At 49.4% G+C, this 17,023-nt stretch overlaps 2 protein-coding genes and 1 long non-coding RNA gene across 5 annotated transcripts; 2 read left to right on the plus strand and 1 right to left on the minus strand.

Annotated features, from left to right (window-relative positions):
* The first annotated feature begins 275 nt into the window (after nt 1–275).
* On the plus strand, nt 276–5,258 carry pdcd4b (programmed cell death 4b). 2 transcript variants are annotated; one of them, XM_057036365.1, is made up of 12 exons: nt 276–429; nt 800–897; nt 1,089–1,400; nt 2,160–2,254; nt 2,336–2,449; nt 2,532–2,753; nt 3,258–3,355; nt 3,661–3,775; nt 3,928–4,035; nt 4,128–4,238; nt 4,320–4,459; nt 4,546–5,258. In XM_057036365.1, the coding sequence occupies exons 2-12, from the start codon at nt 855–857 to the stop codon at nt 4,604–4,606; spliced, it is 1,419 nt and encodes a 472-aa protein (XP_056892345.1). In that variant the 5' UTR covers nt 276–429; nt 800–854; the 3' UTR covers nt 4,607–5,258. The 2 variants fall into 2 exon arrangements, with proteins under 2 accessions (XP_056892345.1, XP_056892346.1); XM_057036366.1 differs by lacking the exon at nt 276–429 and adding an exon at nt 460–672.
* Nucleotides 5,259–5,288: 30 nt separating this feature from the next.
* Nucleotides 5,289–6,140, minus strand: LOC130527673 (uncharacterized). Its single transcript, XR_008951095.1, has 3 exons — nt 6,029–6,140; nt 5,758–5,813; nt 5,289–5,518 (listed from the first exon to the last, which is right to left on the minus strand). It is a non-coding gene; the product is annotated as an uncharacterized LOC130527673 (long non-coding RNA).
* A 309-nt stretch (nt 6,141–6,449) lies between these two features.
* shoc2 (SHOC2 leucine rich repeat scaffold protein) lies at nt 6,450–16,897 on the plus strand. 2 transcript variants are annotated; one of them, XM_057035226.1, is made up of 10 exons: nt 6,450–6,598; nt 8,794–8,934; nt 9,559–10,625; nt 10,714–10,851; nt 10,957–11,087; nt 11,454–11,642; nt 12,522–12,644; nt 13,372–13,509; nt 13,650–13,767; nt 14,159–16,897. In XM_057035226.1, exons 3-10 carry the CDS (start codon nt 9,923–9,925, stop codon nt 14,365–14,367), a joined length of 1,749 nt encoding a protein of 582 aa, XP_056891206.1. In that variant the 5' UTR covers nt 6,450–6,598; nt 8,794–8,934; nt 9,559–9,922; the 3' UTR covers nt 14,368–16,897. The 2 variants fall into 2 exon arrangements, with proteins under 2 accessions (XP_056891206.1, XP_056891207.1); XM_057035227.1 differs by lacking the exon at nt 8,794–8,934 and having other exon boundaries at nt 6,478–6,598.
* The last annotated feature ends 126 nt before the right edge of the window (nt 16,898–17,023 follow it).

The following is a 17,023-nucleotide window of genomic DNA, read 5'->3' on the forward strand; positions in this document are numbered from 1 at the left end:
TCTTCTTCTTCTTTTCCATGCAGCGGTCCGAGGGGAAACCTCGCGGAACTGTTATCAGATGGCGCCCCCTAGAGCTCAGCATAGCAAACGCACGAACATATTTTTCCAACATATCCAATCCTACTGTACACTTATTTTTGGAGGGACACATAAACGTTGGCCTATGGTGGCATCGCTGACAGTTCCAGATTTTTGTTTTTAAATGCAGATACTGTTCGTGATAATGGGGGCAGCCCTCCATAAATCACCGAACATACCGGGGGATGGGGGAGGTTCCGTGCTGCGCTCTCATTGGCTGTCTGCTTTACTAAACCACCCGGCTCAGCCAATCACAGGGGGGAAAACAAAAGCTACGTGCCTGCGTTACCGGGTAGATATAGCAACTACGCCAGCGTTAGTTTCGCTGTTAGAAACTGGATTTTCGGGACGGTCAGTGGTTTTATTCTTATACAATCGCCATAACCTGCGCGATTTTCCCTTGTTTTTGCGCCTTCTCCCGTGTATCTTCGCGTCGTGACGTTACTGAAATCTTGCGGCTCTTGCAGCGTAAATATTTCCTGCCGAATTTTTAAAAGTAATGTAAAAATAAAAACATGCTTCCGATTTCTATCATTGTGTGCCAATAATTGCTTGATTCGTGGCGTCAGTCGAAAGGTTGGTCCTTTGACGCAGGTAAAGAGTCAAGCTAATGCTAACCATTGTTTACCAACAGTGCTGAATGAGCGGGGGGAGGGGAGGCTGTTGCACTGCAGCGGGTCTGGCTTCGTTATTCTACAATATCTGTTGTCTGTCCTCCCAGGCATCATTTAAACTCTCCTGTCGCAGTTCGTGCACGCTCCTTACTGTTGTAAAACATGGCAACTGACTGCAAGGCCTGGCTGAACGCGAACCCCGTCGGTAAGTGTGCAGACCTGGTCGCCATTTAAATGTCCCCTCAGCTGTGTGAGTCAGTGGATTAAAACCTCATATGCTGCACAGACTCTAGTGTTTAGCTTACGTTTGCTTTTTTACTCCGTTTCAAACTATTGTTAACCCAGTTGACTGTTGCACAAACCCAGTGATGATACAAATATGCATGTGTCCCACAGAGGAAGCAGACCTGAGTGACTTTGCATCTGCAGAAGAAGACAACGGAGGATCTGTCTCTGGTGGCAGAAACTTGAACGAGACCAACGGCAACTGGCTGTCATTGTCCAGCAACAACATCCAGGAAGCCCGTCTGAAGGCCAAGGCCAAGCGGAGGCTGCGGAAGACCTCCTCCAGGGATTCAGGCAGAGGGGACTCCCTCAGTGATAATGGGGATGCGGTCAGGGGAGCCCCGGTGACCCCCGCCAGCCCTAAGAGCAAGCTGATGGACAGGAAGTCGAGATGTGGAAAGGGAAGAGGTTTGCCAAAAAAAGGTAAGAAGATCCCACATACAAATTACTAACGTGAGAATTGTCAGTCTTAAATAGTGGTAACACAAAAACACCCGTGCCAGATGTATTGCTCAGGTTATCGTCGTTATTGTTGCGTTGCCTTTGAAATATCCACCTCCATCAAAGCCTCAGCATCTTCTGGTAAGCCAAGGGTCTTTGACAGTAAATCCCCATAAAGCCGGGTCTGTCCAGCATCTGCCCGTTTGTCTGGTTGCGTTTCCGCTGGAGCTCAGCGACATCAAAGCCTCACGCAGAGCTGCTTTTAAATTCAAATCTAATAGATTTGCATGCAGCACAGAATCACTAATAAAGGTGGATACAGGTTGTGTTTTAGTGGGACCAGGTTTTATGACCAGGGTGGGTTATTGAGGTGATGTCATTTGCCACATCTTGATGGGCTGGGACTTATGGAGGCTTCAGCGCATGTGACAAAAGCAGCTTAGTTTTGGGCTTCTTAAACCGTCTGCAATCTGCCGCTGACCCCAGACTTTCAGCTGTTTGTGTTCCATACCAATCAAACCTGCAAATATAAAAGCTGCGCACTTGATGGATGATAAATAGGGAAAAAAAGTACTTGTATTTGTTGTATTTCTGTGGGGAAATGATTCCTATCAAGACAGGACAGGGCTATTCAGAAAGGACGGTGGTCATCTGGGGCTGTACATCATTGAAGCATTACACCGATGGTCAGAACCTTGCTTCTCCTCCAGGACATTGTTCAACTTTGACCTTTTCCTGCAGGCGGGGCTGGAGGCAAAGGCGTGTGGGGCAGATCTGGTGAGGTTTATGAACCCGAGGAGGTGGATAAGAAGGACCCCAACTACGACGATGCTCAGGTATCACTAGTCTGGAACATCGAGCTTATTTACTGTGAAGAACCTGAAGCCAGTTCTGTAACCGAGGTGATGCTTTGACAGGAAAACTGTGTGTATGAGACGTTGGTCCTCCCGCTGGATGAGAGGGACTTCGAGAAGACGGTCACACCGATCGTGCAAGAATACTTTGAGCACGCAGACACAAAGGAAGTGGCGGTACGGTTGTAGCAAACGGCGCAATGTTCTGAAAAGGTGAATTCACGTCCGGGAATCACGGGCTGTCTTTCCTCACATCAAGGAGCAACTCTCAGAACTCAACCTGGGGCCCATGCAGAGCGAGGTGCCCTTGTTGGCGGTGTCGTTGGCGCTGGAGGCCAAAGCCAGCCAACGGGAGCTGACCTCCAGGCTGCTGGCAGACCTGTGCGGACCCGTTCTGACCTGCGGGAATTTGGAGAGCGCCTTTGACAAACTGCTTTGGGAGCTCCCCGATCTCGTCCTGGATACACCCGGAGCCCCTCAGGTGAATCCCCCTGACTCCACCGTGTCCCCTGGAGCCTTTCGCGTGTGAACGTGGTCTCAGTTGATCTGGTTCTGATGCTGCTTTTAGTGTTTGCTTCACCCGCACACAACACGTTTGCCTCATTCTTCTGGTCCTGCCTGCCAGTCTGGCCGTGGCGGTGGGTCAGATGAGACAGCGCTGCCTCTGGTCTGAGCCCAAACAATGATTGTGTTGAGCACAGGCTTTGCACAGTCCAGAAGAGCAAATCCAGCTCTTTTTGGTCCCCTAAATCACTCAAATGGCACCGTAAACAAACGCACGCGCGGGTGAGTCTGAGGCCTTTCTCTGTCATCTGTGACATCAGTGTTTTGTGGGGCCTCCTGGGAGTTTTGCTGTGCACACTGCTTCTCTCTTTGTCCTTTCTACACACACAAAACACTAAAAACCTAAAAAAGGGATGTAATAAATATAAAGTGTGCTTTGTCATGCTGCTGCATGTTGTATAATTTGTGTTTTTCTTTGCAGTTGGTGGGCCAGTTTATCGCACGTGCTGTTAGTGACCAGATATTGTCTGAGAGTTACATTGACGGCTACAAAGGCAGAGTTAACTGTGAATACACCAGGTATGTGACTCACCTGTGTTCATCTTTCCTATCTGATTGCTATGACAAAGAGTACGGTGTCCATATTTATTTGGAATTTAATACAAAATAATTTATTTTCAAATGAGTTAAGAAAGTGATCAGTATTTTAGAGAGGAATAGTAAATACATTTTAAAAAATCCCTAATTAGGCACATACAGGTTACCAGTTGTGAACCAGAGCGCCATCTGGTGGCCGTTGCTGGTACTGCTGTTCCTCTCCGAAATAAAACGAACTACTGTTTGTGCTGTATTCAAAAGACTGTTTCTATTTTGTCCTCATTCAGGGCCGCCCTAGACCGTGCAGCTGTGCTGTTAAAGATGAGTCTTGGTGGGCTACGCATGGACAACCAGTGGGGGGCAGGGGGAGGCCAAAAACCCATTACTCAGCTCATTAAAGAGGTGAATTGAAAGCACACCCAAGGTTGTCAGTTTTCTATCTGTTCTAAGGCCCACATGAGACTTCTGCTTTTAAGGACATTTAGGACTTTTTTGGGTGGGGGCGGTTAGGTTAGGTTTGTCTGTACTCATGTGACTCATGACTGTCCTGTCAGATGAACTTGCTACTGAAGGAGTACGTGCTGTCTGGAGACGGAGCGGAGGCTGAAAGGTGTCTCAGAGACCTGGAGGTTCCACATTTCCATCACGAGTTTGTCTATGAGGTAAAACCAGCATCTCTTCAGCTAGACTGGCCTTACTGGGAAAAGTTTAGGGAAAAGTTTAAGAATCTGAGTGGGTGGTTTTCTCCCTCCAGGCCATCGTGATGGTGTTGGAATCCAAAGGAGACAAGACGTTCGAAATGATTCTGCAGCTTCTCAAGTCTCTCTCTGCCTCCTCCGTCATCACCGTGGACCAGATTGGGAGGGTACGCTGCCGTCTTGTGTTTGGGGTCATGTGTTGCTGAGGATTTCATTCCAGCTCGTGTTGTGACGGTTTCCTTTCACAGGGTTACGAAAGAGTTTACATGGACATCGCTGACATCAACATCGATGTTCCTCGTGCCTACTTCATCCTGGAACAGTTTGTTGATAAGAGCTTCAGTTTGGGAATCATTAATGTGAAGTTAAGAGACTATTGTCCAAGCCGGTAAGACCACACCTTTGACTCTGAAGCGTGTCCCCTCCCCCCATTTCTTTATTTTTGGTGAATATGTGTCCACTGTCTCTACTTAGGGGCCGGAAGAGATTTATCAGCGAGGGAGACGGTGGTGTTATCAAGTTGGAAAGCTGCTGAACGGTCTCATTTGACGCCCAGAATATCTGGAAAGAACAAGATAAAGCTACTTTTATACTCGCATATTTTGAAAAAGTTCATTAAAACTTTGTTCCAGTTTATTAGTAAGAATGTGTTCCTCTGAAATGGAGTAAAAGCTATAAGTCAATATAAAAAAAAATGCACTTTTGATTGAAACTGAAGTAGGTCACTTTCTCCAAGGTATTTCAGTATAAACTATTGCATAAGCTAACCGTTTAAGTGCCACACTTCTCAGTGTCAGTCATTCCATGTCGTTTTGTACAATGATATCATGGTTTCACTGCCATTCTCCTTGTTTTGTAGAGCGCAGTGTTTGTACAGAGATGACCAGTTTATCTCAAGAGCTTTATAAAGGGGTTAAAGGGGGTTACGAACTAGTAGGTAAGCTGCAATCCTGCTTCCCAAACTAGCTGCTGTTTCTATGCTGTGCTTGACTTCTTTTCCTTTTTAACCATTAAAATTACACAAAGATGTCAATATTGAGGGATACGAGTGTGGCGCGAGAAGGAGAAAAAATGGTCTGCTTAAATCAAAACATGGTGTTTAGATTGTTTATTTTTGTATCCGGGGATACTGATATGTGAAACTGTACCGCATATGGCTCCTTGTTCATTAAACCACAACAAAACAAGCCGAGGTTGATGTTGTCGTTAATGGCGATGACCTGACTGCATTCATCAGATATCAGAAAAGAGGCCAGTTCATGAGAAGAAAGCAGCGGGCGAATGTCCCGTTACTGCAGCTGCTCCTTCGTTGCTAGTTCCTGCTGTCTGACAGCCTCCTGGGCCTCCATCTGCATCTTCTCCAGTTTTTCCAGGGTCACCGATTTGAGCGGAAGTAGCTTTGGCTTACACAGTATCATGGTGGGGACATCTTCTATGGAAAGCTGACCTGTTGTTGAATAATACAAAGTTTTACAACGGTTAAACAGCATCGGCAGCGGGTGGGGAAACCAATTTAGAGAATATAATGACACGTCACAGTGAGAAATGTAGGAGAAAGACAGAAGAGACGAGAGCATGGTTGATGCAAAGCAGGAAAACATGGTGTCCACCGACTGGTGCGAGCGTTTGCACACATCTGTGCAATTAAGATGTCTTATCGAGTGTCACAATGTTTGCGGTGCAAACCTTTCTTGGGCAGGACTTCTCTGAATACTGTCTTGACCTCTGGCATTGCGCACTTGCTGAAAGGCAAGTTAGTATTACAAGATTAGCACACGAATTAAGCCGATGTGACAAACCAGACGTTTTCGTTGACTTAATGGTCATAGAAATATGACGGCAACATGCATTAGCAAGCTACGTTTAAGCGAAACTCTTAAAGAGTCGAGCACGTATTTATTACAGTGACACTTTCTACAGACTGTCGTTTAAAGAAACGAATCTTTCGCTAGCCTACCTTCAGCACAAACACGAGATTACGGCTGTTGTTAAGCCGATGTTGCTAAAGCAGCGTTGCTAGGTCGCTTCTTCTTCTTCGCTTTTTTTTATTTATTGTTGCACACGCGTTAGAGCGACACCACCAGGCGTCTTTGAAAACAACAACTTGAAGACGATATAGGAATGGGGTTCTGGTGGGGATCTGGTTTTTTTTTCTTTTTGCTATTTTTTTTGCTGTAATTTATCATTTAAATTGATTTTGTACATTCCAAACTGAAGGTATGTGTCATTAAACAATACAGGAATGGATTTTATCAACTTTTTATTTGAAGGATGCAGGTTAAAATGAGACATTCAGATTCAGAGAGCAAAACGGAGAAAAGACCGCATTTCTCAGGCGTCGGTTTCGTTAAAACAGGGATGTTTACACAGAACAACAATTATCTCGCGGGGGCCTCGGAAGTCTCGCGAGAGCGGGGATAGGCGTGCACATGACGCAAGTTGGCTGACAGGGGAGGGAGGGGGAGTGAAACAGCAGTGAAGGAAAAGACGAGGAAGCTGCAAGGATGGCGGAGTCACACCTCTGAAGGTAAAACACTTCCATTGCCGCATAAACGCCGGACGTTTGACTACCCGGGCAGCCGCACGTCTCCGGAGAGGAGGCCGCTGTCGGTCGCGCGGCACCGCGCGCGAAGCAAAGGGGTGTCATTTGGCGTTGCTGCACGGGAACACACTCTTTGTTCGGCTCCGGAATGGCCGCTGTTTTTCAGCGTTTTATTCCCCCCGCCTCGATTAATACAGCGTTGGAGGCACAGCGGGACGCGGGGGTCGCTGTGGTTGGCAACGTGCGGGCGTCCCGATCGCCTCTCCGCGGCGCCGCCAGCCGCCCCGTTCGGCCGTCCTCAGCCGTGTCTTCTGGCTGATTCCAGTGGACTCGCCCGCTGGAGACGCTTCTCCCACTCGAGCTCACGACGGACGGGTCGGTCCGCGTCCCGACAGCCGCTGTGTTTTGGGCCTACAGATGCAGCTAGCTCCCGCTGACATGGACGCGGTTGTTGTCGGGAAATCTGTCCAGGAAATCACTGACCCACATTTGCACAATTTGTCGCATGTAACGAGCAACTTGGGTTTTTTCGTGTCAGCCTACCGCGCTGTGATTCTTTCCCGTTTGACTCATTAGTGCTGTTAGCTTGTGGGCTAGCTTGCTCTTTAGCCGACGTTAGCCTGCTAGCAGCCTGGCATACCTGACTTTTACTACACAATTGCGCTCTTTTTATTCCAACACTGTCATTAAAGTGATTTCTTAAGGTGTCTTCTAGTTTTTCCTCTGAGGCCCGTTTGTTGGAAATAAGGTCAACGGAGATTTATTGTCTTCCCCCTCCCAGTTTCTTCAAATGTTGGCTAACATGCTAACGCTGCACGTCCACGGCTCAGCTGAGACAATCGGTTGGTTGTTGGATAAACAGAATCTAACATGGTAGTTTGCCCTCTCGGCGTCGGAGAGTAAATGTCACTTCGTTGACCCCCAAATACTTTTAATCCTAGCGTGTTTTCTTGGGTGGCCATGTTATGGAAATCCAGTTGATTCTCCGGGCACTTTGACCTGGCCGATAAATGGACTTTTAAAATGATTTTGGACGCCTATAGACTCACTTTGCAAGCATTTCCTTAAGTTCCCCTTTGTTAATTTACCTTTGTTGAACCTCCAGTGATCACAGCAACAGTCCGGCCCTGTAGTGTTTGGAGTTTGGGTGGTTCCATATTGTTTGACAGACATTTGGCTCCAGTTCAGATATTTAATGAATCTGAGTTTGTGGGGAATGTTATCCTGCCCTATACACGAGTTGGACCATCTTCCTGCACAATCTTCCCCATAGAGCAAACCAGCGTTCCTCCGCAACTGTGCCCGGGTTGGGATATTATTTAGCCAGTAGTTTTTACTTAATTAAAGATAGAAAAGTTCCTTTCTATTATATTTAGAAGCTGCACGGTCAGACATGGAGACACGTCAGAGAACTGTCAGTTTCCAGCCTTAATCCTCTGCAGCAGCTTTAAACTGTATAGAACAGGGGGTGGATGCGATATACAGCCGTATTATAATCAGTAGGTCTGATGGGGTGTGGAGATAAATGTCCAATTACTGAGTAACAGGCGTTTGGACGGAATCACCGCGTAAGAGTTAACCAACTTTAGGGTTGTTTTATCTGGTTTTGAGCAAACAACGGGAGAGCGTTTCTCCATTGTGCTGCCAAATGCCACGTGCAACGGTGACGGCTGTCGTTACGGCGGGTGTGTGTGTGTGTGTGTGGGGGGGGTAAACGCACAACCCGTGTGGATTCTTCAGCTTCATATGTGATGTGTGATTTCCTAACTTGGGTCGAGTCGGAAAGCGCAAAGCGTTTAAACAGGGATAAATCTTTACAGATAACCTTTAGGCGCGGGGACGGGGCGAGCGCGGCCATAAAAGGAAGCAGCCTGCACAGTTTAGTTAATACTCCTGCAGCCGCGCGCCGGCCTGGCTTTGCTCATCTTCTGCTCAGACTCAATTTCATCCTCGGCTGTGCCCGTTCCAGCCCCCCATCGCCGAGAAACTCCTTTCTGTCGCATGTCGGTTATATAGCGTCCTATAGCGTAACGGCTCGGGCTATCGACCCCGCGCTTCTTTGACCCGAAAGGTCACCCGACTCCGTGCTTTGAAGGCCACCTCTGAGGCTGAGGCGCAGCAGTTCTAACCTTTCCACTCGGCTCTGATCCCAAGCCAAACCTGCCTCTCTGTCCCCACAGCTCAGCCTGTGCACGTAGAGCTTTACTGTGGTTCTGGGGCCGCAGCAACACGGACGCGTCCCAGCCCCGTTTAGCTGATCCGCTTCCTTTGGTCTGGAGCTGAATGCGCTTCCATTGGACATGAACCACTCTTAGAATCAGGTATGAATAACTCTTTAAAGCGGCTAAAATTTGCTTGATGATGGGGATTTCTGAATGGAGCCAGTCCGATCCCGACTAGCCCAGAGGGTGTGGCAGGCTTTAACTGGAAAGAATCACACCCAGAACCAAGGGGGTACATCAGCGGTACCCTTGGGTCGCTGTAGCAACGCTGTTGGAGGACACAGAACATCGTCCCGGTCCCTGAAGGCTGCCGAGGAAGGTTCTCACATATGTATCGGACCTATGAAGTGTTGTAGTGGGCTCCATGTCTCAGCTGATGGGAACACTGGGGCCGACTGGAGTCAGCTTTGTTTACCTTTCACCTCGTGTTGTGTGGGGGGGGGTCATAGGCCATCATGTGGGTTGTGGAGCGGGTCGATTTCCAATCACGTTATCTGACGCCGCCGATATTTGTCGGACTGACGTGTTTACGTGCACTTTAGTCGGCCGGTTGTCGTCGGATAAAGGTGATAATCAGTAAACACGCACGTTTGCCTCTATTCTTCCACCTTTTTCCCGCTGCTTAAAGGAGCGTCGTGCTTAAATCCCGGCAAAATTACCCGACGCCCCCCCTCGGTTGATATTGAAATTCTAAAAGGGACGATTTTGTCTGTTTCCCAACAGGAAACCTCTGAAGCAGTCGGCCAGAAACCTGCCGGGAGGATGAACCTGGAGAAAAGCACCTGGACCTGGAGGCCCTGAGGTTGGACGCGGTTCAGACCCTGAAGCATGTGGCTCATGAGCTCGACCACCCAGTCACTCCAAAGGCTTTTCCCCCCCATCGCGTTGTAACAGAGCGAAGAGACGCACCCAGAAACCCCCGTCGACAAGGCCTTTATGCTTTATGTGAAGGCTGATCGTAGATGTGCAGACCTGGACGGGGATGTTTCCATTAAAAGCCGCCTCGGCTGTCTCCCTCTTCCCGGACGAGTAACCCGTCTGGAGGGACTCCCATGAGCAACCCCGCAGGACACCCAACCGCGTCAACATGAGCAGTACTTTAGGCAAAGAGAAAGATTTGAAGGAAAAGGACCCCAAATGTGGTCCGGTGGGGAAAGAAAGGGAAAAGGAGGCCAAGGCTCTCGCTGGCTTGGTGAAGGAGGGTGGCAAGGAACCTAAGACCAAAGGGAAAGACGCCAAAGAAGGAAAGAAGGACACCAGCAGCTCCACGCCGGGCGTCGCCTTCTCTGTTGACAACACGATAAAGAGACCAAACCCGGCAGCGGGCACGCGCAAGAAGTCCAGCAACGCCGAGGTGATCAAAGAGCTGAACAAGTGCAGGGAGGAGAACTCCATGCGGCTGGATCTATCCAAGCGCTCCATCCACATGCTCCCCACCTCCATCAAGGAATTAACGCAGCTGGCTGAACTTTACCTGTACAGCAACAAGCTCCAGAGCCTGCCGGCCGAGCTGGGCTGCCTGTCCAGCCTGGTCACGCTGGCTCTCAGCGAGAACTCCCTGACCAGTTTGCCGGACTCTTTGGACTCCCTTAAAAAGCTCCAGATGCTGGACCTGCGGCACAACAAGCTGCGGGAGATCCCCGCCGTGGTGTACCGGCTGACCACCCTCACCACGCTGTACCTGCGCTTCAACCGCATCACCACGGTGGAGAAGGACATCCGCCACCTCTCCAAACTCACCATGCTCAGCATTCGGGAGAACAAGATCAAGCAGCTGCCCGCGGAGATAGGTGCGAACGCCAGGTCCGGCCCGGGATCTCGGAGGAGCTCCAGCTCTAAACCTGGCTTTGTGTGTTGTGTTTTTTTTTTTCTGCGCAGGGGAGCTGTGCAGCCTGGTCACTCTAGACGTCGCCCATAACCAGCTGGAACATTTACCGAAGGAGATTGGGAATTGCACAAAGATAACCAACCTGGACTTGCAGCACAATGAACTCTTGGACCTTCCGGAGACCATAGGTAATCAAGTTTGTCCCCTCCAGCGTTCAATTAATACCAACAATGTGGTGGTTTTCTTCAGGAAGTTAAATACGTAGTTAAATGCGTTTAATAATCTCTCTGTAGGAAATCTGGCGAGCATAAATCGCTTGGGTCTGAGATACAACCGATTGTCAGCCATCCCCAGGTCGTTAGCCAAATGTCGAGAGCTGGAGGAGCTAAACCTGGAAAACAACAACATTTCAGTTCTGCCAGAGGTGAGTTCTTTAAATTTGAGGCCAATAAAACCTGCAATCACGCCCATCAAATGACAAATACGGACGCCTGTCTAACACTAATTAACAGTGTTATATTGACTATGCAAGCACAGACAGGACACCGTTAGCAAGATTTTCTCACCTGTATTGAACCAGATTAACCAGTCAGCCATTGTGGGTATGAAAACAATGTTGGTACAAGTTGTGTTGCCGTTGTTCACTGCTGGCGGAGCAACAAAAAGTGACCTTATTGAGAAATGGAAATGGGTTTGATGAGCGGAGGACGGTTTCCTCACGTGGTTCGGAGCGCCGGTGTTCATCGTCTCGTGGATCGTGTCTCATCGCTCACTTTTTGTGCTTCACCAGGGCCTGCTGTCGAGTTTAGTCAAACTGACGAGTCTAACGCTGGCACGCAACTGCTTCCAGTCGTACCCGGTGGGCGGCCCGTCGCAGTTCTCCACCATCTACTCCCTCAACATGGAGCACAATTGCATCAACAAGATCCCCTTTGGAATCTTCTCAAGGGCCAAAGTGTTAAGCAAGCTAAACATGAAGGTACGTCGAGCTTCAAACGGAACCCAGAGCGACATTAGACCTCGTTTGATAAACATTTAACACTTTCACAACGGAAACTGTTTAGTTTTCCTCAGATTTAACCGCCATTGTCGTTTACTGTGCACTGCATTCTGGGTAACGGAGTCATTGCAGTCGGAGCTACCTCCAGCGCCACGTCTTCTGCTCAGCCTTTTTTAAAATCTTAACAAGAGAAGCACGAATAACTGAAAACGCCGATGGAAGTGAAGATGGTCAGATGGGCGAGGAGGCGACGGTGGGACAGACTCGCTTCCCGATGCCAACTCTGCGAGCGTTCTGTCGGCGCTTGTTCACGGCAGCAGATTCAAACACATGACTCATTATTTAATCATATTCGAAAGGCACAATCCAGCCGGCTGCACCCACCAGCCCGCCCCAACGTACCGCCTCGCCGGCCGGCGCCAAGGGCCCAGGCGCCGTCGGGAGGGTCGGGAGGTTCCTCCAGCTCTCCCCTGGAAACGAGTCGCAAAAACCGCAAACACAAGGTGGCACGAGCTGCTGTTTTGGGTTTTTGAGACAGAAATCCACCGCTCAAGTCAGCGCGCGCGTCCGCCTCCGGCTCCACAACAGCCCCTTTAACGCCATTTTCCCAGAATGCATTGCACAGGCCAAAAATGTCAGCGTCCAATAACACGTGATGGTCGTCCCGCTTGGACAAACAACACTGTCCCAGCGGACGTTTGTGCTTCAGAATGTGGTTTTTTTGTAACGCCGCACACGTGTGGTCGGCGTATACATCGAGTGTTTACATCGAGTTGTTTGTGCGAGTCCTAATGGCCCAAACAGTGTCGTCCTGTTCTTAATGTCCCTGACCAACGGTCTCTCCTGCGTCTTCCTCAGGACAACCAGTTAACGTCGCTGCCCCTGGACTTCGGCACATGGACGAGCATGGTGGAGCTGAACCTGGCCACCAACCAGCTAACAAAAATCCCCGAGGACGTTTGTGGATTAGTCTCTTTGGAGGTAACTCGCGTTCCCGCTCAAGGATCCGTCCTGCTCGCACGTGCCGAGTCATCCGTGAATCAGAGACTTTCTGGGAAATCCGCACGGGGCAATTTCGCCCCCCTCGAACGCCCGGTAACATTACTGGAAACCTACCGGGGAGGCTGTTTACTGGGAAGCCTCCCGCCGTGCCGTCGGCCTCTTTACAGCACAGGTCTCGTTATTCTGACGCCGCTGTTCGGGGTGTTTGTCTGCCTGATCAGCACAGAAGCTGAACACATTTAAGCACCGAACGCTCGAGGAGAGTGGGAGCGTGAGAGCTGCTGGAGGTCTGAGCCCACGGTGTTCCCAGCATCGCCGCAGAGCAGGAATTTGGCGGCGTAGCGGCGCGCGCGTGACTAATAGGAATCACCAGCGATGCTGGGAACATGACCGCTTTTACCTGAACGTGGACGCGAACGTGTCCTCCGAAGGTCCGAGTCGTTCCAGCAGTAGTTTTCCAGAGAGAAGACGAGCGAGTCGCTAAATAATCAGCGCGCCGGAGAACAAACGCGGCCCGAGTTTCCTTTTATAGTTCGGATTTCGGGCTGATGAATAAAGCCCGAGATGAAAATAGCGCCGTCTTTTTGGCCGCTGGAACGGACGAGTCTAAATATTGACAGTAGAGGACACGGACGCCGCTCGACGCCTCGCACGAGCCACTTCTCCACGTGCTTCGTGGGTCTCACTTCCACTCTTTACCCAACAGGTGTTGATACTGTCCAATAACCTCCTCAAGAAGTTACCTCACGGTATCGGCAACTTGAGGAAGCTGCGGGAGCTCGACCTGGAGGAGAACAAATTGGAATGTCTACCCAACGAAATCGCTTATCTCAAAGACTTACAGGTAACGTTCCCATCGCACCCCCATGTTCCCCCATGTCCGTTTCCGCCCGTTTAGACTCCTCAGATCTTTGAGGGGCTGCGATGCTCTTCAGCTAGGAGGGTTTTTAAAAAAAAAAAATACTTCCTTTGTTTCTTTCCTAGAAATTGGTGTTGACGAATAATCAGCTCACTACGTTACCCAGAGGCATCGGGCACCTCACCAACCTGACCCACCTGGGTCTGGGGGAGAATCTGCTGCAAAACCTTCCAGAGGAGATCGGTGAGTACCCCCCAAGGTCACGGGGTCAAGTGTAGATGGGCGCCCCAACAATCAGTCTTGACCTCATGAGAGAGCAGCAGGGTTTGAGCTGAGAGAGCTAGCTTGTTTAACCGCCCTGTTTGTCCACCGCCGATCCCTCTCCCGGGCGCGGCAGGACTAGTCTGCTCGAGATTACGGGTTAAGTCAGAGATTAAAACGGGTGGAGGGGAAAGGTGAATCTATTTTTAGAGCGCCGAGATTTGAATTAGCCCCGTTGCTCCAGGGAAAAGGTGAGAAAGGTGCGTCCAAGTAAAACGTGCTATCCTGAGTGGCTTAAGCCCCGCCCCCACCTTGAGGGTTCAGTCTGAGACGCGCTTTGTCGGAGCTCCTCTCACCTGGTGGTCGTCCTCAGGCACGCTGGAGAACCTGGAGGAGCTGTACCTCAACGACAACCCCAACCTGCACAGCCTCCCGTTCGAGCTGGCGCTCTGCAGCAAGCTGTCCATCATGAGCATCGAGAACTGTCCCCTCAGCCACCTGCCGCCCCAGATCGTCGCGGGGGGGCCCTCCTTCATCATCCAGTTTCTTAAGATGCAGGGACCCTACCGCGCCATGGTGTGAGCCCCGGTCCAGACCTGACTCCAGACCCCCCCCTCCCCCCCCCCGCCGCCAATTACACGTATCAAACACTGTCAACTGGCACAATCAGTGTGAGTGGAGGACGGCGGAGGAGAGGACGTTTCTCTCATCGTCTCGGGGCGGAACCTAAACATATCTTTGGAGACTCCAGATTTTTATTGCGTTATTTCGGGACCCCCCCCCCCCCCAACATCACCACCTCCCGGTTCACCGTTCATTCCAAATCATCCAAGAGGAAAAAGATTCCCGTCTCTTTTGCCAAAACTGATGCTATATAAAGTTCTATATATTGAGTAAGTGTGAGCCGCGTCTCTTAACCATATAAACACGCTCCCATTGCCAATGTATTTACAGTAATTACAAGCATCTATTATGTGAGCAAGAATACAACTGTATGCAAAAAAAAAAGAGAAAGAAAATCACAAAAAAAGTCTTGGGAACGTCACGTTTACTGTCGCTGCCATACGTTGTCATCTTGTTCTATTATTCTTTTATTATACCCTTGTTTTTTTATACATATATCACCGTCAACAGGATAACTTATGTTAATTTGCATCAGGACCAGAAAGAACAAAGCGTCTAATTATGATGTGTAAATGATTTTTTTTTTCAGGGGGTAATTTTGTTTATTTTAATTAGTTTTGTTTTTTTTAACTGTGCCTACGTTTAGAGTGACGGTTCACTTCTAAACACACGTGTCCGTGAAATTACAAAGATATAAATTATTTTAGTGACCTTTTATTTGTATTATCACTGCTGTTCGGTCATATCAGCGGCGCGTGGGCGGGGCGGCGCCGATCAAACGCTTCACAGAACGGCGGCGGCCTGATCGCCACGGCGACAAGTATTGAGCAGCGGTGGGGCGCGTGGGCGATGGGATGTTGGGCGTCCCGTCGCCACCTTTTTACCTTCAGTGTTGGGCTGTCCTCAATCACCGGCCACGTCTCCAGCCTTTCGTCTTTCTTAACGGCTTTTTTGGGCTCCAAAGGCATCACCGGAGGATCGATCATAAAACCTTTGACCGACCTTTTTGGTTCTTTTTCTTCTTTTTTCCCCCTTTTCTTGCAAGTTCCACGAGAGGAAACGTGGATTTAACTTTTAAATTTTGTACATGAACCTTTGTTGTTTTGAGTCTCTTGTCCCACACTGTCCCAGCAATGCTGCTGCTCTCGTGCACTTTTTTGTTTGTTTTTCCATAATAAGACAAAACTTCACAGTAGCCTCTCATGGGTTATATTTGAATGGGGGGGGCATTTGTTTCACAAAGTTCTTTCTCTGTTCAAACAAATGGCTTATCTTGTACATGTGTATTAATTAAATGTAAATTTTGGGTTTTAGTTGCTAACCTTTTTTTTTTTTTACGGGGGGGGGGGGATCCTGTCGATTGTAAGGGGAATCCTGTGGTTCTGAGACGATTCCCGCCTCTGTTACAAGGCTCAATTCAGGATTGTTGGTTTTGAACCCTCTTTTTTTTGTGTGTGTGTTCAGTTGGGATCGTTTCAGGTGACTGTACAGAAAACCCCAAATTTAGCCCCTTTCTGAAGACATCCCATCTCCACATCTGCTGACAGTTGTTTGGTATTTACCGCTGGGGGGGGGGGGGGGGGGCAGCACTGATCAAATCCACGGTGAGGAAAGTCCCATTTCCAGGACTGTCAAGCGTGTTAAAGGGCTTTCTGTGTCACGCTGGGCGGCGCCGCTGCATTCCTGGCTTTTCTATACATCTATACATAAAAAAAGGAAAAAAAACAAACAAACAAACAACTTGGAGGTTTCTTGTTTATGTACTTTTAGTTGTGAACAACTGTGTGACAGCTGCCTTCAGCCAGTACTTACAGTGACGTGCATTAGGTGTGCAGCGAGCGCTGTGGCCCGTTTACACCCCGTCTGTCTTCACACTCGTCATGTGCCATTTGGGTGACCCCCCCCCCCTCACCCCGCCCCCCCCCCCCCCGAGGACCATGGGAACAGATTGTATTTATCAGATCCAGGAATGTAGTTCCAAACAGGGCGCTCACACCCCCACCTCCACCTGTACCGGGGCATCCAGGACAATCCCCTCTTCCTGTGCGGTTCTCATCCAACTTTTTTTTTTTTGGTGAGGGGGGGGGGCTTTTCTGGATCACGCCGCTTGCCTGGTTATTTTGTACAAACGAGCATGTTGGACGGACTTTTGGCTGTTCCCGCGTGCCGGTGGGCAGAAGCTTGGGCTGGGGTCCGACCGGCGAGCAGCCTTAACGCTCCTTTTCTTTTTCTAACGCGTTCCTCGTCTCCGCGGCCACCGACTGTACTTGGTTATTGTGATTCCGGGCTCTTCGGTATTTCTCCCCGCAGTGTGTTTGTTGCATAGATGAGTATTGTAAAGTCCGAAACGGGCGAGCGGGAGGCGACGGTGGACCGGACCGGCTCACTCGTCTTTGATCTTAAACGCCGAGAGGGTCCGAACTGGACCCCCGGAGAGGAGAGAGGAGGTCAAATAGTCATTTTCAGCAAATAAAACCCTTTTCTTCTATTGTTTGACATTTTTTTTTTGGAGGTCACATTTCTTGACGCAAGAAATCAGGTTTGAAGTGACGGCAGGTTAGTTTCCTTCCATCCCATTATCACTTTATTTTACTTTAAAGGGGCCCAGGTCTCC

Source organism: Takifugu flavidus, chromosome 6 (assembly GCF_003711565.1).
Source record: "Takifugu flavidus isolate HTHZ2018 chromosome 6, ASM371156v2, whole genome shotgun sequence".
NCBI lineage: Eukaryota > Metazoa > Chordata > Actinopteri > Tetraodontiformes > Tetraodontidae > Takifugu > Takifugu flavidus.

Bases quoted from the DNA above. Each gene is read 5' to 3' on its own strand.
- pdcd4b (XM_057036365.1), top strand. From the start codon at position 855: ATGGCAACTGACTGCAAGGCCTGGCTGAACGCGAACCCCGTCG. The intron at 1,401-2,159 runs GTAAGAAGATCC...CTTTTCCTGCAG, and splicing joins AAGAGGTTTGCCAAAAAAAG to GCGGGGCTGGAGGCAAAGGC. The intron at 3,356-3,660 runs GTATGTGACTCA...GTCCTCATTCAG, and splicing joins GTTAACTGTGAATACACCAG to GGCCGCCCTAGACCGTGCAG.
- shoc2 (XM_057035226.1), top strand. From the start codon at position 9,923: ATGAGCAGTACTTTAGGCAAAGAGAAAGATTTGAAGGAAAAGGACCCC. The intron at 10,626-10,713 runs GTGCGAACGCCA...TTTTCTGCGCAG, and splicing joins GCAGCTGCCCGCGGAGATAG to GGGAGCTGTGCAGCCTGGTC. The intron at 12,645-13,371 runs GTAACTCGCGTT...TTTACCCAACAG, and splicing joins GTGGATTAGTCTCTTTGGAG to GTGTTGATACTGTCCAATAA.